Genomic DNA, 22233 nt, shown 5'->3' with positions numbered 1-22233 from the left:
ACTTATAGTTCCCTCTGTTGAGGATTTGAATCATTCAAAGTTCTGATACTGCTCTCTATTGAGGATGAGAATCGCTCAAACGAGTCTTGCCTTTAGATAGAAGAGAACTTTTCAGGTGCTCCTCAAAGCACACAAACAGCTAGTTACTTCCACATAGTGCTTAAGAATACTAGCTGGACCAAAACTTGGCCTACATTCTTCTCCTCAAAATTTGACACATTGATATGTTTATTAATATGTTGCAATGTCAATACCTTTGGCAAGACTGCTGTGTTCAGCCACAGTGTAATGTTTGACCTCGAGTACCCAATGCAGACACTGTGTGCCAACCATTAACACATGCAATTCACCGACTCATTAGAATTGAACACAGTAAGTTTAAAACACAATGCTCTCAGAGTGCTTATTTACAACAAGATTCAATTGTGTAAAATTTGTGAATTTGTTGATTGTATTGAACGCAACAAATTTGGTTTATTTTGACCGGCAACAACAAATGTGTAAGAGTGTGATGATTCAGCTCAGTTCAAAGTCCAGGCTAAACAGAACAATAAGCCACTGTGACTAATAGATGTACAATATATTAATGTTTAACAGTGTATGAAATCTTGCTTGGGACAAAATGTATGTTTATATTGCTTTAATAAAGCACATTTATGTTTTCACAATGTTCTCAATGTGAATAAAAGTGGGGACTGCTACCAACAGAGATCTTTTAAGCATATCCATGAGTTCCATGATTTTTTAATTTACCATCAGTACTTGGTCCTCTTCTGTTCTCCCTCTATACTCGATTTTATGAGGTCATATCCTCACATGAGTTCTCATACCACTTCTTTGCGAGTAACACTCAACTCATCCTCTCCTTCCCTCCCTCAGACACTCATGTTTCCACTCAGATTTCAGCATGTCTGGCAGACATCTTATCAGGGATGGCAGCTCATCATCTGAAACATAATCCCAGCAAAACTGAAATGGTGTTCATCCCAGGTGATTCATTGCCACGTCAGAATCTTGTGATCTCCCTGGACAGCGCTCTGATCTCACCTTCGGTTACTGCAGAGAAACATTGGGGTAACCATAGACAATCAACTGTCTTTTATCTCTCACATTGCTAATCTGACACTCTCATGTCAATTTCTCCTTTACAACATCAGAAGGATTCATCAATTTCTATCCACACAGGCCACTCAGGTGCTTGTACAGTCTCTTGTCATTTTGAGACTGGACTACTGTAGGTCTGCCTCTGAGCACCATTTGACCTCTGCAACTGATACAGAATGCAGATGTGTGACTTGTTCCTCCAGACCACCCCATTGTTACGCTCCCTCCACTGGCTTCCTGTAACAGCCTGCATCAGATTTAAAACACTGATGTTTGCCTACAAAGCCAAGAATGGACCAGCACCGGCTTACCTCAAAGCACTTATCAGAACCTGAACTGCACCATGCTCCCTCTGAACCTCTAGCGCTGCTCAATTGGTCCCCACATCTCTGGGTACAAGCAAGACATGCATCAAGACTCTTCTCTGTTTTGGCACCTAGGTGGTGGAATGAACTTCCCCTAGGTGTCTGAACAGCTGAATTACTTGCAGTCTTCAAACCATGTCTAAAGACCTAACTCTTTCTAATGTACTTAAATTAGCACTTAAATGAAAAAAATTAAAAAATAAAACAAACACTTGTGTTGTCTGTGTGATTTTTCCTACTATATTACCTCCCAACAGAGTTTTTAGACTGATGGTATTCTAAATCCATGGCCTAGTGAACCGGTACCAGGATGCATTTATTGATCTTGGTACTACGTCTGTAAGTCGCTCTGGATAAGCGCATCTGCCAAATGCCATAAATGTAAATGTAAATTTACCTATAGTGGTGAACAAATATTCTTACGAATATTTGCTTATATGACTGGTCACTAACATGATTCCAGCCATCACCACTTCAAATCTCCAAATACTGTTTTGTTCATCCCAGGATTCAACTAATGATTTTTATTTAACGTCATGCTTCTCAACCTCTGAAAGCTTGTGTAAAGTAAGCTATGTTTACTTCACAGCCAGACAAAAAGGTTTTATAAAGAAAGATTAGCCAAAATAAGACATATAACATTAATAATAATAATAATAATAATAACAATAATAATAATAATAATAATATCATCATCATCATCATCATCATATCATCTTAATAGATGGCCAGTTGATTTAAGATTCCTGGGAAAATACAAGATATAAATAAATCCAACCACTTGCCTGCTAAATCATGAGATTATAACTCTAATGTAACATAAATATTTATTCCAGTTCTTATTACTCCCTTCACATTGTTCCTCCAGTCCAAGATGGCTGACAGTCATTAAGATGAGCATGTCTGATTTAACTGGTTTAATGTATCCAATAAACTCTAAACGAGCACAGAAAATAGCCTACGTTTTTCATTCAAATTTCATCAGAATGATTTCAATACGTTCTTTTTTTCTTCAAAGGTACTCTTAAAGCCCATATGACAAAAAGTACCTATAATATAAGCTAAGTATGAAAAATATCGGAAGATGTTTCGCTAAAAACGTGTTCTTTTCCCCTTGTGCATGCAGACTTCTGGGACAAAAGACAGAGAAGTTGAATTGCATTGCATTGAATCAAATAGAACTGAACTCCAATAGATCTCCAATAGGGGTCACTGTGTCTCGTGCGTAAATATGAACAGCAGAAAGTCGCTGTATAGAGTTGGCAGCGTGCAGAAGTACACAACAGCAACCTTGTGACAAATACAGAGCTACCGCTGAGAAGGTTCTTTACGTAGAAGAGAGCAAAAACAAAATAATAAGAAGAAAATAGCCTAATACATGTTCAGTGTGAGAGTCCTGTGTGGTTCTGGGTTCATACAGGTTAATTCACCTGTCCTTCCGCACTGAACACAAGCCTGTTGTTCAGGATCATCACTCCACAGGTGAACAGTCACCGGTTTCCCCCCCTCCTGACGTCTCACTTCTGTCGTGACGTTTTCACATGAATGACGCTTCAAATATGAACCGGAGCTGTGGAGGGTTCACGCGCTTTAGCGGAACAGTGCGCGTGCACATGTCGACCTAAAGGTCTGCGGAAGAAACACAAAACGGAAGGTAGACTGTTTGATTGTTTTTGGTATTTGTCTTGATGTAGATGTAAATGTAGATTCTTTCTCTCCTTTTCTCTCCCTTCTTTCTTGTTATCCTTTTTTAGTTTCTGTGAACTTCTTTCTTTTCTTTTCCCCTATCGGAATATAGAGCCCTCATATGAAAACATCTGCATGTGTTTTGTTTGGTTTTCGAGTGATTTGAACACTCTTAAAGTTGAAAAGTAGTTTCATTTTTTTTTTTTTTTTTTTTGCTTGTTGTAGAAGTGCCAGAAGAGGAACAGCTGGAGCAAAGCTGAATTATCGTCCGGTTTCAGACATGAGCGGCTCAAAGAGCAAGTAAGTGAACACTGCATACATCTGTGCTCGGTTCAAGAAAAAGTTGGACTCTCAGGTTACAGCAAAAGCTCCAAGGTTGAACGAGTATATTCAGTGTTTAATTAGATAAATGGAGCATAAATATACTGCACACATATACACACACACACACACACACACACACACACACACAGAGAGAGAGAGAAAGAAAGAGAGAGAGACAGAGACAGAGAGCGAGAGAAAGACAGAGACAGAAAGACAGAGACAGAGAGAGATACACAGAGAGAGAAAGACAGAGACAGAGAGAAAGACAGAGCGAGAGAGAGAGAGACAGAGAGAGAAACACAGAGACAGAGAGAGAGAGCGAGAGAAACACAGAGACAGAAAGACAGAGCGAGAGAGAGACAGAGCGAGAAACACAGAGACAGAGAGCGAGAGAAACACAGACAGAAAGACAGAGACAGAGCGAGAAACACAGAGACAGAGAGTGAGAGAAACACAGACAGAAAGACAGAGACAGAGAGAGATACACAGAGAGAGAAACACAGAGAGAGAGAGAGAGAGAAAGACAGAGTGAGAGAGAGAGACAAAGAGAGAAACACAGAGAGAGAGAGCAAGAGAAACACAGAGACAGAAAGACAGAGACCGAGAGAAACACAGACAGAAAGACAGAGACAGAGAGAGAGAGAGAAATGGATAGAGCTTTCATGAGATCGAAGTCCTTTATCTAGTAAGCGAACTTGCATTAATGCAGGTCATTTAGACTGGTGCACAGTGGTGAATGAACACCTACACTATTTGTAAATAAAAGTGCAGCTAAACACTGTGTAAGCATTGTGTAAGAGTTTATTCAGCATGATCTGAGTGTTTCAGCACATCAGCACTGGTGTAATATCGCAAGTCATTTGGAAACTCTATGATATAAAATTGTATGCATGTTGCATAAGCATGTACTTTCTCATGATTTGCTTTTAAGGTTTCTAAACATCGACCAAAAAAATAGGGCACATAAGCTGGATAGTTCTTTTTTTTTTTTTTTTGCTTTTCTCGCCTCAAAGACAGCCCTTGAGATTTAGAACAAATTGCTGCTTAAAATCCTTAGACCTCGACTGCTCTCCATATGACATGCTGAAGACGGCATTAGAATGAATTCACTGACTGAAAAAAAAGACGGCATTCTCTAAAAATATAGGTAGGTCTAGTGCTTACACTCTTATGCAACACTGATTTTAAATTAGTGTCCCCCGAAATAGTCGGACACTGAATAATTTACGCGACAGCTTTTAAGAGTGACCCCTTTTATTTCTGCAACAACCACCAAGTTTGCATTAATACATTACTCCTTAGATGAGCTGATTAAACTATCTTTTATTGATCTTTCAATTGTGCAAACCCTAAAACTTTTAAAAAAACATTTACATTTCAACTTCATTGATTTGGCAGATTGATTTTATCCATATGTGGCTTACTGTATCTGGAAAGTAGAATGTGAGACACATACACAAAGACATAACTAAGCTGAGAGCTAGTACTCAGGTGTGTTACAAACATGCGCACACACACACACACACACACACACACACACACACAGACAGAGTCCAGACATAGGAACTGGAGTGAGTAGTAGCAGTCATGAATGTAATAAATGTGACACTGTTCTTGTACATTCAGGTTTAATGTAATGTAATGCAATGTACATACCGTATGTGTGTATTTCTGTGATCAGTGACGTGCTTGTTTTGTTTATTTTACCCCCGAGGTTCTCGGTGGCTTAGAGAAATTGTTTGGCTGTGTTTCAGTGCTGTGAGCACAAACATTAACATGAGGTGACATGTCATATTCAGCAGGATTATAGAATACTGTTATTAAGCACCAGTGTACATGTTGGAGCACATTTGCAGTGGGAATGTTGCTGCAGAACTCTCGCTTGTTTTTTCCCGGTTTGTTCCATAGATGGCAATGGAGTTTTGAGGGAGGCAGAATACTAGAGAGGGCCAGTACAAACATCTGAGTATTTATAGCATGATGGAGGTGTAATAAGAACATGGGAACCTTCATACTAGTGCATGTACACTGTAAAAAAAAAATTAAGTTAAATAAGGAAACTTGCTGCACTGCTTGTTTGAGTTTACTCAACTTCGCTTCACTTAGTTTTAAACCTTGAGTTAACTCCAAATAGCTGTGCAGCAAGTTATCTTGAAATTTTAAGATGTCAATTAAAAAAAAAAAAAAATGTAATTTTTTTTTACAGTGTGTGCGGGGGCATAGATAATAATAATGATATTTAATGAGATAATAAATGTTATTATTCAATCAAACTGAGTCACAACAGGGTTGGTCAGTGTTATAAAAGTACTGACAATACCTAGAACACCTACCTACAATATTCTAGGAAACCATCTCGTGATGTCATGTGTTGTAATCTTGATATACCCTTACAGTGTTAGACTGAATCAGCATGGGCCTAGTTAACATTTTAACCCAGCATTCATTGACTCATTTGTTTCTGATGTTCCAGACACTTCTGCCTACATATTTTTCATTTCATAAATGCAGACCTGTGCAATATGAACAAAAGCATACATTTATGAAGTTTTACCTGTAACGTGTTCGAATTCGCAAATTTTCTAGCGAGCTGAGTCGGTTTGTCGAAACAGCAATTTGGAAATTTTGCTGTTTATATGTAAACAGATATTCCATAGTAATAGACTTTCTGTGCAATTTCGCTGACTCAGGAGAAATGTGTATGCATGTGGCTCACCCATGCTTTGTGGTTAAGGCTCTCTCTCTCTCTCTCTCTCTCTCTCTCTCTCTCTCTCTCGCTCGCTCGCTCTGTCTCTCTCTCTTTGTCTGTCACTCTCTCGCTGTCTCTCTCTCTCTATCACTCTCTCTCTGTCTCTGTGTCTCTCTCTCAGTCTCTCTCTCTCTCTGTCTCTCTCTCTCTCTTATCCCCTTCCTTCTCCTCTTACATGCACAGTGCTTACAGAAGCATGAGTGAGACTGACATCCCTCACTTGCATAACTACATGCATTTCAGTAATTTGAATGTACTTACTGAATAATGCTTTTTATGATGATCTAGATGTTTCACACTCAGGGGATAAATATTATGTAACATTATTGGAGTTATTGTATGTTATTGGAGTTATTGTATGTAATTATTAACAAAATGTTATTACATACAGTCCCCTCTGAAAATATTGGAACAGTAAGGCCAATTCTACTGTTTTTGTATACACTGAAGACATTTGGGTTTGAGATCAAAAGATGAATACGAGATGACAGATTAAACTTTCAGCTTTCATTTCCTCATAGTTACATCTAGACATGTTAAACAATTTAAACCCACCCATTTTTTCGAGTGATCCGAAATATTGGAACATGTGACTGACAGGTGATTCTTGCTGCCCAGGTGTGCCCTGTTAAAAGAACTTTTAAAGAATTAATAGCTCTGAATGCCCTAGGTTTTGCCTGTGAAGACTGCATTTGTTGTTAAAAAGGATAAAGGGGTGGCTGTGACTCAGGTGCTAGAGCGGGTTGTCCACTAATCGTAGGGTTGGCGGTTCGATTCCTGGCCCACATGCAGAAGTGTCCTTGGGCAAGACACTGAACCCCAAGTTGCTCCCGGTGGCAGGCTAGTGCCTTGCATGTGAGTGTGTGTGTGAATCGGTGAATGAGTGTTAAGCGCTTAAAATGCGCTAAAATTAAAATGTGCCTTATAAGTGCAGACCATTTACTATAAACCAATATGAAGACCAGAGAGCTATCTATTTCAAAGTCCATTTTGAAGCTGAGAAAATAGGGAAAATCTATCAGAGCACAAGCACTGGGCATGACCAATACAACAATTTGGAATGTCCTGAAAAAAATAAAGGAATCACTGGTATACTAACAACCAGACATGGAACGGGTCAGCCAAGAAAAACAACAACAGTTCATGACAGAAACATTGTAAGAGCTGTGAAGAAAAACCTAAAACAACAGGATGTGACATCACCAACAACCTCCACAGGGCAGGGGTGAAGGTATCACAATCCAACATTTGAAGAAGACTTCAAGTGCAGAAATATAGAGGCCATGCCACAAAATGCAAACCGCAAACCACTGCTCAGCAGGAAGAATCGGAAAGAAACTTCAGCTTTATGATCTGATGGTCTTGTTGATGGAGACACAAGAACAAATGGCTCTAAATGCATTTTTTGAGTTTGGCTGATTGCATCTGGAAGAGATAAGAGACACATGTCTCAGTGGCCCAAGCACTGCTATCAGATCAACCAGATCCATTCTTCCTGGCTGTGGTGATTATTTTAATTTGTACTTATGTTGGTGAAAACATGCGATCACAGTTTATGTTGCCAGATAATCTGTTGTTGATTTTTTTTTCAAGTATGATTTTCTTATGAAAAAGGAAAGCAAACTGGGTTAAAATAACTAGGCCCATGCTGATTCACTCGAACACTATAATGATATATCAATATGACAACACATGACATCATAAGATGTTTTCCAAGAATATTGTAAGTCGGTATTCTAGGTATTTTATAGGTATTCTGGGTATTGCCAGTACTTTTATAACACTGACAGTTACTTTTATAACTGTTAGATAAAGTTCTTGGATAAAGTTAATTTTTATGCAGCTTTACTGTCCCTTACTTGTTACACACTTAGATATAAACTTAAATACACAAATATTGCATCTATGTGTCATGACACAGCCCATTATGATTATATTCAGTTTTACGATATCCAGTGATATTGAACATATCATATGAATATTGATAGGCAGCATGTGTGAGCAGTGCTTCTTGGGAGTGTCCCATCCACAATACAGCAAGAGGACAGCTATTGTTTGACATACCAGTTTTTAAGTCAACATTGCATGTAAGCAAAATGTTTGTAGAAGGCAGTCCATTTGTTTTGAGGTGAGAGTTTTAGCAAGGCTTGCGAAGCCGCTAACAAACCTGCTGCTTTGGCTGAAAAATACCTTCTAGAGAAAGTGTAAACTGCCAGGACCTGTCATTAGGTCCAGGGTTACATTCCTCACTCTTGTAACTGCAGCTTTTCAGTTAGTTTGCCTGTAGTTACTGAATACTTCATACTAGTTACTGAATAATGTGTTTTAAAAATAAAAACTCAGTAATAAGCTGGACGTTTAACTGCCTGCCTCTTAGCTAACATCGTCTTTCTGTTTTGAATAACAGTCCAATGTTTATATAAGGATTGTGATCAATTTAGCTAAACATAACAACCGAGCTAGCAACATTTGTAACTAGGTAACTAGCTATGTTAGCTCGTGCGTCACTTACTCTGTTCAGGCCTACTGTCTATTGTAAGATAAATGGCTACCAATTGCAAGTGAACAAATGCCACATACGTTAAAAAGTGCTCTAGACTTCTGTAATTTTTTAAATATTAAAACATTAAGTTTTGAAGCTCAATAATTCGCACATAATGTGTTGCACCTACTTCTTTCTCGTTTCTTTAATTCTCTTTTTTAAAGGTGGTTTAACTGCAAATTTTTGAAGATTTACTATAAATGCAAATGTTATTTTATGAGGTTTGGGCAAACAGGTAAGCATGGGGAATTTTGCTTCTACTGCAGAAATGTATAATGCCAAAAAAACACACCCAATTAATTATACAGTATCTCACAAAAGTGAGTACACCCCTCACATTTTTGTAAATATTTGATTATATCTTTTCATGTGACAACACTGAAGAAATGACACTTAGCTACAATGTAAAGTAGTGAGTGTACAGCTTGTGTAACAGTGTAAATTTGCTGTCGCCTCAAAATAACTCAACACATAGCCATTAATGTCTAAACCGCTGGCAACAAAAGCGAGTACACCCCTAAGTGAAAATGTCCAAATTGGGCCCAAAGTGTCAATATGTTGTGTGGCCACCATTATTTTCCAGCACTGCCTTAACCCTCTTGGGCATGGAGTTCACCAGAGCTTCACAGGTAGCCACTGGAGTCCTCTTCAGATGTTAGAGACCTTGTGCTCCTCCACCTTCCGTTTGAGGATGCCCCACAGATGCTCAATAGGGTTTAGGTCTGGAGACATGCTTGGCCAGTCCATCACCTTCACCCTCAGCTTCTTTAGCAAGGCAGTGGTCGTCTTGGAGGTGTGTTTGGGGTCGTTATCATGCTGGAATACTGCATACTGATCATGCTCTGCTTCAGTATGTCACAGTACATGTTGGCATTCAAGGTTCCCTCAATGAACTGTAGCTCCCCAGTGCCGGCAGCACTCATGCAGCCCTAGACCATGACACTCCCACCACCATGCTTGACTGTAGGCAAGACACACTTGTCTTTGTACTCCTCACCTGTTTGCTGCCACACATGCTTGACACCATCTGAACCAAATAAGTTTATCTTGGTCTCATCAAACTGTTTGCAGGCTTTCTTTTGCATCATCTTTAGAAGAGGCTTCCTTCTGGGACGACAGCCATGCAGACCAATTTGATGGAGCGTGCGGCGTATGGTCTGAGCACTGAGCACAGGCTGACCCCCCACCCCTTCAATCTCTGCCGCAATGCTGGCAGCACTCATACGTCTATTTCCCAAAGACAACCTCTGGATATGACGCTGAGCATGTGCACTCAACTTCTTTGGTCGACCATGGCGAGGCCTGTTCTGAGTGGAACCTGTCCTGTTAAACCGCTGTATGGTCTTGGCCACCGTGCTGCAGCTCAGTGTCAGGGTCTTGGCAATCTTCTTATAGCCTAGGCCATCTTTATGTAGAGCAACAATTCTTTTTGTCAGATCCTCAGAGAGTTCTTTGCCATGAGGTGCCATGTTGATCTTCCAGTGACCAGTATGAGGGAGTGTGAGAGCGATGACACCAAATTTAACACACCTGCTCCCCATTCACACCTGAGACCTTGTAACACTAACAAGTCACATGACACCGGGGAGGGAAAATGGCTAATTGGGCACAATATGGACATTTTCACTTAGGGGTGTACTCACTTTTGTTGCCAGCGGTTTAGACATTAATGGCTGCGTGTTGAGTTATTTTGAGGGGACAGCAAATTTACACTGTTACACAAGCTGTACACTCACTACTTTACATTGTAGCAAAGTGTCATTTCTTCAGTGTTGTCACATGAAAAGATATAATCAAATATTTACAAAAATGTGAGGGGTGTACTCACTTTTGTGAGATACTGTATGTACTTTTATAAACATATGCATAAGATTAACTCTTTTTTGCAAAAAAAAGTGATATTTTGTTGAAAGATAACAAATGAAGGATAACAACCAAGGCAGCAATTTGAAATCTATTGTGTATATAAACGTTCACAGTAGTAATTGCTGCAATGGAAGTTCACTCTATCTATAAACAGAATTTGCATTGCAACACTTTTTATCTGCTTCTCCAAAATGATCTACGAAAGTGACATTGAAACACATCTACTCATATGTACATCATATAAGAGTGTTGCAAATCTCAGTTTCAGTGTGCCAAACTACTCTTTGTTTAACACTGAATTCATGTCATGTCTGTGTTTTTTGGTCTTTGGACTCCTTTTATCTTACATTTAAGAATGTTTCACAGTTCTGTGTGTCAGATCCTGCAAAAAAGCAGCAAACCGTTGAACTTAAGCTGTTTAGGGTGAATGGCTTCACTCCTGTCTATAGCTGCTTCACAAAAATAGGGTTAATGCAAGGACATTTATATGCAGATTGACCATTTAAGCTTAAATAGGGATTTGTAAATGGCCTCATAAGTACTTTTCAGAAAGCGTGTTGGATGAACTCTCTGAAGACGTGAGCACATCGTTGAGGGAAAGTTCTTCGAGTGGTTTAAACGATCCAGCAGATTAGGTTCGGACATGTTCAGGGTTTACTGAACTTCATTACTATTGGACTTCTTGGAGTCCAATTATGTCAATTCTTACAGAGTAATGTGAAAAGCACTTTATTATTGTGGTATTTACCTTTAAGTATATTATTCACTAACTACAGTAAAAGTAGTAGGAAGAACATGTTGTTATATGAGTGATGAATGCAAGTCTGTGAGTTTAAGGGGTTAAGAGGTGATCTAATAATCTTGTTGAATATTATAAATAATTATACCAGAGCACTGTTGAATTCTTGGTTTAGAAGATTTATAATTTTCTGTAACAGCATGGCTCTGACCGTAGTTCCAGCTGTAACGTAAATGATATTCGTAATTAATGTGCTTGTAATACAGTCCTATAGGAATATTTTATTCCATAACATTAACTGTAATTACAAATAGTTCAAAGGTGTGATCTGTTGCTCATTAATACATTCAAAATTGCAATCATTGACAAATCACTGTGGTGCAAGAGGAATAGCACTCTTTGGGCTGTTATATTTATAGTTACAGGAGAATAATCCACACTTACCTTCCTCTTACTAATACAGGCCACACAGGTTTTTGTTCTTTGCTTAACCTCCTTCATTTTAATTGAATGAGATATTATTTAGCACATATATTACATGTCTGCTATACATATTAAAAGAAATTCTGAAACAGGAAATAACTTTACTTTAGTGCTCTATATTATACCCCCAAAACAAGCTCACCTAATCCTCATAGAGCAGATGATTGCACGCTAACCATGTGCCGACCCACCTGTCTATGTGTTAGGATGTGTACTGTATGTGCTTATTTAGGTCAGAGGAAGTTTCCCTCTATGCAACATGTGAGTCTAAGCTTGCTTAGTGTGTTTTCTGACCACGTGGAACCTTGCGACTCATCAAAGTCAATTAGCATCTAACAGGGACTCTCAGCCTGCCCCCATCGAATGGATTATGCTCCCATGACCTACCAGTACCTTCCCCCCTGCTATCTCCCTTTCATTTAGATCCAGGTCCAAAGCTAGAACTGCCACTCTTATTAGTGATAGCTGCTAACCTGGGAACATGGCTGGCCTTAGCAGTAACATGTTACAGGTAAACCAGCCGAGGGGCTACGGCTCAATGCTGTCCCTAGAAGAAAAATGCGAGCAATCTTTCTTCCTCTTCTACTATTACAGGATGGAGGACGAGGCCGTGTTGGACAGAGGGGCGTCCTTTCTCAAACATGTGTGTGATGAGGAGGAAGTCGAAGGTAAGATCTCTACCATGATTTTTTAAAACTATATCTTAGCTACATATCATATAGTGATGTATTTCTGCGTTCATAAACATTGCAATTGAGTACAGAATGTGAGCATGAAAAATTTTGATACTTGATCATTATGTCGGGTTTTAGTTGGCGTAAGGAGAATAACACAATCTATTGTACTAGATCAACTCAGCCAGTATTGACATATTTTCATGTTTTTTTTTTTTTACTTTCAGAATGTTCAAATTCAATACATAAGATGGCCATTAAAACTTTGGGTCCTTGCTTATTGGCCCAGTCTTTAATTCTAAACATTTGGCAAAAAGGTATCACATGGTATTGTGTGTACTTCACTAACTGTCTGCTAATGTAACATAAATTTTTGGCTAAGACCCAGAGTCTGCTTTTCTATAGCTCTGTAATTTAAATAATGGTAGTGAAATTATAACGTCAGTTACAAAAACTTCTCTTTTTTTGTTGCCATAGTATAATGTTACACCCAAAGTTTTGCAGGATTCTCTGAATCAGTAATAGGGCAAGCAAGTTTTTTCATTTGCTCAATGTGAACAGAATGAACATTTTTACGATCAGATTTTTATTCAAATTCCTTTTTAAAATGCATTTGGGTAGATGTATAGCTTTTAATTCAGTTTACATTTCATTTAGACATCGGTAGTATTTAGTAGTTTTGGGTAAGAGATATATCCCAGATGCTAGTGTTTGGTAAAAATGTAGTTATTGGAATACATTTTAAGACCCAACAGCAAGAGAGTATCAAGTCAAGTCAAGTGGGTTTTTATTGTCATTCCTCTATATAACTTGTATACACTTGAATGAAATGACGTATCTTCAGGACCATGGTGCAACATAGAACAGTACGCAAGTGCAGATACACAACAGTGTAAGACGAGCGTAAAACAATTAATACACAGAACAAAACAGTAAATACACAGGACAATAGATACACAGAACATGGACTGTAAACTATAAACATGGACTGTAAACTGTAAGCTATTGTGCATTATGTAGCAGCACAAGTATAGCAGCAATACTGGCAGCAAAAACCAGTTCCAGAATAGAAAGTGACAATTACAATATTTCACAATAAACTCAAAACTGTGTGAACAACGAACACATTTTTATGTGGTCTTAGATTTCGTTATATATGTGATTCGTCATCATTTTTGTGTGTTCTTGGTGTGTATGTGGGATGTCTCACATTTTTAGCACTGAAGTTATAGTAACAGCCATAAATACAGAAAAATCTGTACTTTGTTATCTTCTTGTCAATAAGCTGTTAGCTGACCTTCAGAGCAAACAAGCTTTGGTTTCTCCTTGTATTTACTTTATTTCTACTCATAAAGACTTAAGCCATACTGAATGAACGTTGTTGTTTCTAAAGCATGCGGATTGTTCACATGAACTTATTATTATTATTATTATTTTTATTCATGCATATGGGACAGATACTGTTCACTTACAAATTTTCAATCAAGGTATCTGTATGAAAATGTAGTAAAGCAATAAGGCTTGTAATGTGAACATTTCCATTAATACTGCATCAGAAAGAGAAAGGAGAGTTGCCTCCAAACACCATATCATAACTTTAAGCTATGTAAAAGACTAGTTAGCTGTTAGCAATAGCATTCTACAGAAATGTTTCTCACAGCTATATCCACTGATGTTTACAGTGCATTATCAGCCACCGAGGCTACACTGTAGTAACACTCTTGAGATGTTAGTGAGTCTTGATAGTTAAACTAGATTTGAGGGTTTGGGATGTAAAAATGATGACCTTCTGTTAAGAAAACACTTAGCTTAAGTACTTTGTCAGTAAACACAAGGTTGCCTTGACATTTTCAGTCAAATTTATTTTCATTTGAAACCGATTCTTAAGGACATTATCATATGAGTACGGAATGCTGTAATATGCTGAGTTTACTATGTATATCCAAGATTTTTCTCTTCGCTATGCTTACATTTTTACAGCTGGGATATTTCCTTTCACCACTGACTGAACTCTCACACAACCCCTCCCTGCTTCCTTTTGCCAGAGGATACTGAGTGTTCCCAGGTTGTGGAACTAAATCATTTTTGGTGGACATTTCCTATACCACTTAACTCTCAAGTATACTCCAGTGTGAGTTCATGTGTTAAAGTTTTACAGCTGAAGGACTGCATTACATTTAGTACAATACGCAGGAATTTATGAAATATTAACGAGACAGCACATTCTCATTCATAAGAATTTACATGTACAACATAAATTAAAATGTACAAATGGTTAGGAAGCTGGTCAACACTGTGCTATTAAATATGCACTGTCTGTGTGGAGTTTCTGTGCATGTTCTCCTGGTCCTCTGGTTGCCTCCCACTTCCCAAAAGCATGCTGGCATGTGAACTGGTTGCGCTAAATTCCCAAGAGGTGTGAATGAGGGGGTGAATGTTTGTTCATGGTGTCCTTCAGTGGACTGGCATTCCCACTCTTAGTCTTCATTCCACCACAGTCCTAACCAGGTTAAAGCAGATACTGACGATGAATAAATGAATGAAAAAACGTAATATAGTATTTTCTCAAACTGAATTAAAATTGAGTTGTAGTTAAAAACCTAGAATATTTATAAATATGTTAAAATGTTAAAACGAGGCTATATGTACCTTTTTGCATTCTGGTAGTGATGGGATGTAGTAAAAATATAGTATCATAATGCTTGAAAGTTGAAGATTGCAAAAGACCAGGCAGTGTTTTTTTCAATTCTCAGCTATCGAAGTTTAGTGAACATGTTCTTGGCTGTCAGGAATGGAACCCGATGAGGTCTTCTGCTGTTGTAGCTCATCCACTTCAAGGATTGATGTCTTGTGCATTCTGAGATGCTTTTCTGCTCACCACGGTTGTAAAGAGTGGTTATTTTTAATTCAATTCAATTCATTTTTTATTTATATAGCACTTTTAACAATGGACATTGCCACAAAGCAGCCTTATAGATATCCAGATATAGTTATAGGTTTAGATTTGTTAGATTTATACGAGTTACCATAGCCGTCCTGTCAGGCTGTATCTCAAGGCATTTCCACCTACAGAACTGCTGAAATGCTGAACCGTGCCCAGGACAAGTTGGTTCAGCTAGACTCATTTAGTATGATCGCTAACCGTGGCCGAGCATGGAACTTGAAACATGACATCAATAATGCGACTGTTCCATTCGAGAATATTTGGGTTTATAGCGGGTCTGGTTCTTACCGTATTGATGAACGGGAATCGTAGTCAGCGAGTAAAGCTGCAAATTCCTAAAGCTGCCTCCGTAAAAATCTTCTGATACATGCAGCACGATTAAGTGTAAATTGCCGCACTGCATAAGTGATAAATCTATTAGGCAATTAGGCATGTGAGAGGGCCATGTGTCACCGTGCTCCAAGCGATTCCATTGTGCTGTGCGAGAGTGCTTTTATTCCAGTTTTCTTCAAAACAAAAATTTGTATTGTAATGACGTAAGCGTACTCAGGCCTGGAACATTAAGTGCAGTGTGAGTGCAGGCCAGCGGGGGAGTGGGGAGGGGGGACAATTTTGCTTGGGCATGGTAAAAGGCAACTGGGCCTAGTGTGAGTACATCATGACAATAATGTGGAAAAGTGAAGTGATTGGTAAAAGAAAATGAATATTAACATCCAGTTAGCTATTGTTGGATGATGTAGAAGTACTGAGGGTACTATTAGAAAGGTGTGTTGTGACATAATTTATCGTATATTGAAATTATATCATTATATCACCCAACTCTACTTTGTGACTGTATTAGCATGCTGGAAAAGTGTGTAGCTTGTGGAACCCCATGTCCTAGCAGTTCTGTTATTTGTGGAAACAAAAGGTGTTGAGCTCTGGAAGCCCGCAGCATTTGGCCAGACTCAGGCTATTAAGTTTCTCCACTGACAGTCTGTGTGCGTGTGTGCCAATTTAATTCACGCTGCTTTCTATGGGTTTGCCCAAAAGGACAGGAAGTCTTGTACAAAGCCACCTTCCACCCTCCCTGTTTCTTCCGTTACCTTTTTCGCATTCACTCCCTTTTCCTTATTTTACTCACTCCCCATCAATGTGATTTTTCCCCCTCCCTTCCTACTTCTTGCTCTTTTTTCCCTCACTATCTTTCTCATTCAATGTCTGGTGCCTTTACATGTCTACTTTAATCGTTTTGTTTAATCATTAAGCACGTGCTTAGAACTGTTTCATATTTAACTAACGGTGGATGTTTTCCCATTGCATTTAATTCCAATTTCATTTACGGCCTGAATGTAAACTGAAAATGCTCAAATGTAGCTTTAGGGGAAAAAAATACAAGACTTGAAACATTCGACATTCTAAAACATTAAACATCAATATAAATTCAGGGAGTACTTTTCTTTTCATAACAGTATTCTCATTGGAGGCAAGAGCATGAACCCTGTGAACCTTTTCTTAATAACAAAGCTAGCAGAGCTGTAAAAAACAAAGTTTATAATTTATTTGCTGATTTATCTGCATTGCTAATTGTTTAGATTATAATTTCTGTCCCAGCACATTTAATATTAGTTAGCTAATAAACAATTGATCAAATCTAGTCGATAATCAGTGTCTCAGATCTAATCATTTACCCATCATAAGTTGAAAAAGACTTCCAATGCATTGAGAAATGTGGTAGCTTTGCAGAATTATATGGGGTTAATGGACTAGGTAGAATTTCCTTAGTTTGCATTGAAATAGCTTTTTAAAATGTGGAGGCGAATGTCTTCCTGGCAATTTTTGTCAACTTTGGATTTTTAACATATTTGTAGCAGTTTGTTTCACAACATGGTTGGCACTTAATATTGAATAGGTAAGTGAGTGGTAATAAAAAGGCATTTCTGTTATTTACTATGTATAATGGACTTTAGTACATTACTGTACAGCAGTAAATGTTTGCACAATTTAGTAATAACTTAATATGTAGCACTTAATAAGTTGTACTTGGTGAATATTTTGCAAGTTGTATGTGTAAATACTTAGTAACTAAAGTAATAATACCTGACATTTTGTGCTAATAACTAGCATAATAGTGGTAAGTAGTACCAAACTGTTTCATTAAATATATGCATAACAAGACAAGTTTAATAGTGCCTGTAAATCTATAACGTTATTTGATATTTACCTGTAAGTAAGTGGCTACTGTAATGTTCAAACATGGTTCTTACCTTTTATTTAAATTCAGTTATACATTTTCAACTTGCTTGTAAGAACTATGTATTTACATAATAAAAGTATTGCATTGTATCACCACGTACACATATGTAAAAAAGTTCACGATAGTTACTTGAATATTCAACATTCAGTGAATGTACTAGACATTATTAGCTAATAATAGCTAACTGTATGGATTAGTTTTCTACCAATATGCTGGCTTTTCATCAAAATGATCTTACAGCATTGATGCAAGTTTGTAAAAAGAACTTACAAGCTCAAATGTTTTATGCCTTAACATGAAAAGGCAGTCCAACATGGAAGGGCAGTGAAGCAAGAGAACCATGTTTTATTTCATAATAACTGCACTTTACATGACTTATCAGTTATGTTTTCACACATTGTATTGTGATTTTAAACCTTGCCAAAGAAAAGGTCACAGGCCAGCTCTGTCCAAAAATAGCATAAAATCATTGTACTTGGTGTATATTTTGTATGTGTAAGTATGTACAATGTGAAAAGAAAATACCTGGCAAAATTCAGCAGTTCGTGCTAATATAATAGTGGTAAGTAGTACCAAGCTGCTTTAGTAAATACATGCATATCTTCTTAAAAAGTGTCGGTAAGTACAAAACAAATGTAATAATGCTTGTAAATGTATAAAATGAGTTGATATTCACCTGTAAGTACATGGCTGTTGATGATGTCATGTTCAAACATTGTTCTTAGTAGTATGTGCTGCTTTATGTTTTTATCAAATTAGTTATTCATTTTCAACTTGCAAAACATTACTTGTAAGAACTACATCAATAATAAATTCTGAGTGTTGGTAATGATTGACACTAATGTTCCTTTAACTAGCATTATTAATACCATTAGTTAACACTAACCAACTCTGAACTTCAGAATTAATGCAATGTAAGAAAAGTAATTAACACTAACATTTATTGCTTTAGTTCAAAATAATAAACCAAATACACAGAACCTGCATTAATCACTATACTATGACATCCAAGATAAAATGCCTTAATTACTATATTACATACTATATTAAGTGCAATAGTTGTTCATTTCACCTTTTTTGAATGAACACCTATAGTTTAACTGTGTGCAGTTGCAATATACCTTTTTGTATTGTTACTTTGTGCTTTCATTTTATTTGTATAATTCTAATGTATTTACTTCATACTTTTTTATATTTAACCTTGTATTTTGCACTTTACCTTTGATGATTCTTTATTTACATTCTGCAACCTCGAAACAATTAAATATTCTTCCAGGATCAATAAAGTTTATCTTATCTTAATCTTTTTTACGGAGGGTAGTTCATAAATGAGGCTGAAGGTTCCATTATTTCAGTTCAGTTGATCGTCAGCATTTAGTAAAACAAAGTTAAATGAAATCATGCTAATGGTAGTGGACTAATTTTTAGTCATTAGCTGATGCAGATCGATTTAGTTATATTTACATCATGTAACTAATACAATTACAATTACATCATGTAACATTTACATCATGTATCTTACTTCATTTCATACTTTGCTAACATTACTCAGCATGTAACTTCATGGCTGTATGGTTTGTATCCCAATGCAATAAATAATGTTAGTTTAGGGGAAGCTTAGGTTAAAAGCTTTACTTAAAATCTTTATTTATTATTGATTTGTTCAATCAGCTTTGGAATGAAAGTTGAACAAGGACGCCAGTAAGCTATCACAATAAGCTATGATAAAGTTTCAGACACAAGCTTTATTTCACTTCTGACCTGGTTTATTTAATGACATGAACACTGTTTACTGCAGTACATTACAATACACATTACAATACACAATGGTTCCTTGTTCACTACAGCTACCTCGGTATAATTGTAATAGATGTTTCTTCAAATTAGTAACTTTCTATCAGGAACACAACCAAAAAATACTTTGTGTCATTTAAGATAAAGCCTTGGTTTAACATAGTCTGGGGAATAATATTTGCTTATGTGCGTGATAAATGTTTCCAGTGTGTGGAGGCCGATATGATAAATAATCTGTTGCGTGCATGATGACAAGAACTCTCCGGAAGGAGTATGTTTTAATAAAAGATAATCAGTGTGTCCTAGCTTTTCTAAAGGGCAAATAGTCATCAAATCATCTTGTTCTGATCTGCTTGCCAAAACAGAGTGACAAGTGTGTCGTGAGTGTGCCGCTGTATGTACTCAAAGGGTACAAACAGGACTTAAAAGATGGAACGTGCCTCCATGAGAAGAACCTAAACACTGGAAGTTCACCACTACCTGCTAAAGCCTGATGTCCTCTCCACAGTCAAAATATTTGCTTAGACGGTCAGCCAGAGGCCCTTTTTGTGAGGATGTCTTCATGAATGACGAAGCCATTTCCTGTATATGTTGTGTGAAGGAAGTAGTTGGCATTTATTTACATCCTCACTTTGGTCAGAACACCAAATGGCTCTCCCAGTGGACCATGAGGAAACAATTGACACTCAGCTGCTGACCTCAAGGTCTCGTACGTCATTTCCTCTTTTAGAATTGGTTATCGTCATGATACAAGGCTGTAAACTGTTTTTGTTATATTATATGTGTGTTTTTTTCATGCTGAGAACATCTGTGGAGCTCTGGAGCAGATCCTGCCGATCTGATCCTTGGCCAGTACTTTAAATTTGAAAGCTTCATTATGTAGAGGGTAATATGGAGGACATTTGATGTATTCAGTTCAGCGGGATAATTCAAAGCCCTCTATGTTTGTTAAGAAATGTTAATTGTGGTTTGTGCTATCCACGATGGATCCTTATGTCCTGTTTGGATCAAAATGAACCAAAGAAGTTTTTCCTCCAAAATGCTTTGTTTACGATCGACGTCCTTTTGATCCCAATCACATGATTTCCGTCTCTTACTTAGACATATGGTTGAACTTCCATCAGGAAGAGCCATGTTTTTCTTTATATAAATGATACACCAAACAAAAGAACGCAAAATAGATGTGGAACATTAATAAAAAGGTAATAATGAAAGTAAGATATGTGTACATAAAACCACCTTTTACAATTGTACTGCTTGGGACAATAGGACATACAGTATATTACTGACGGTTAGAGTAAGCATACATGGACTCTGTGGCATGGTGTCTCTTCTCAAATGGCCTGAAACTATTTTCTCAAGAATACTGTCAAAATAAGATTTTAACTGGTAGAGAGCAACATGTGCAGTGTGATGCTTGCTCTACTGTTTAACAGATATTTTTGTGATCCCTTGCTTTTGGCAAAGTTAACTCAACCCTAAGGCTTATTTTCCTCCTCATGTCTCTCACAGGCCACCACACCATCTACATTGGCGTGCATGTACCTAAGAGCTACAGACGACGGAGACGCCATCGCCGGCGCACCAGCCACAAGGAGAGGAAGGAAAAGGTGACGGAGCACACAGAGGAGATGAGCAGCAGCATCCTCAACCCGATCGGTAAGTTCTGGTCACATTAGCACTCAGTTCACTTCTCACACACACTCACACACACAGTTGTGTAGCACAATAATGTTAATGTCACCCATCATGTTCTATCTCATAGAGGTCATTTTTGGGATTCATCAGTCTCATTATTTCTCCATTTTCAATACAATTTCAATATCGGAGCTCTATGTACTGACCAATGCTCAATAATGATCTGATACTGATGTCCTAAATGACTAAGTGTGCACGTGTCTGTTGCCATGGTATGCAGAATATTTATTTAAATATTTTCTTTAAACTCATTTAAATTTATAGTTATTTAAACAATTTAAAAAAACCCTCATGAGAACAAGATTAATGTCTTGACAAGATCAAAACTGCCACGTATTCTTTTTATTACAAGGACATTTGGTCACCATACAGAGGTACATACCTACATGAGTGCACACATACACACACACACACACACACACACACACACACACACACACACACACACACACTACGACACAAATCATCTTCAGATTGCTCAGTAAGCACTGTCAGCTCACATCAGCACCTAGTTCTCCTATAGTTAAGTGCTCTCTTGCTTTTAAACACACACACACACACACACACACACACAGCGCATTCACAAACCACTCAGTAAGAGCTGTCAGCTCATAGTGTCAGTGTCTATAGGACACTGCTGACTGCTAGTCAGAGCCAATATCCAGTCTGTATATCAGAGTGTTGGAATAAACAGCTGTAAGTAATGGCCTATTCTAACTGGGCTCTAATTGCCTGATGTGAGTCACAGCATGAAGTCTCAATGTGTGTGTGTGTGTGTGTGTGGAGAGAGAGAGAGCTGGAGAGAGCGGGAGAGTTGACGAGGCATTTCTGTCATTACGATCAAAACATGGTAATGATGGCTCTAGGGGATAAAGGATGAGGAGGAGAGAGGAGATGAGGGGGGGGAATGAACATGATAGAAATAGAAGGAGACAGAGAGAAAGAGGAAGCATCAGTCAAATATTTGAAAGTCATCAGCAGTTTTAGAAAGGACTGTAGATGGAAATGGACTGTAGAGAAACTCTGTTC

The 22233-nt window shown here is 37.8% G+C and overlaps 1 protein-coding gene across 6 annotated transcripts in view; it reads left to right on the top strand.

Annotated features, from left to right (window-relative positions):
• Nucleotides 1-3019: 3019 nt before the first annotated feature.
• The window catches only part of slc4a4a (solute carrier family 4 member 4a), a 66473-nt gene continuing 47259 nt past the window's right edge, over nt 3020-22233 (top strand). For 4 of the 6 annotated variants that reach the window (XM_053653839.1, XM_053653837.1, XM_053653835.1 and 1 more), the window contains exons 1-4: nt 3020-3123; nt 3381-3455; nt 12453-12526; nt 21019-21165. In XM_053653839.1, coding sequence (XP_053509814.1) covers nt 3436-3455; nt 12453-12526; nt 21019-21165 — 241 coding nt within the window. In that variant the 5' untranslated portion in view covers nt 3020-3123; nt 3381-3435. Of the gene's footprint in view, nt 3456-12435; nt 12527-21018; nt 21166-22233 lie in introns of those variants that run through there. The other 2 variants (XM_053653834.1, XM_053653838.1) reach the window with 2 other exon arrangements.

The sequence above is a fragment of the Ictalurus furcatus genome, chromosome 22 (genome assembly GCF_023375685.1).
Source record: "Ictalurus furcatus strain D&B chromosome 22, Billie_1.0, whole genome shotgun sequence".
Lineage (NCBI taxonomy): Eukaryota > Metazoa > Chordata > Actinopteri > Siluriformes > Ictaluridae > Ictalurus > Ictalurus furcatus.
The sequence above is the reverse complement of the archived record's forward strand: the minus strand, read 5'-3'. Positions and strand labels throughout refer to the sequence as shown.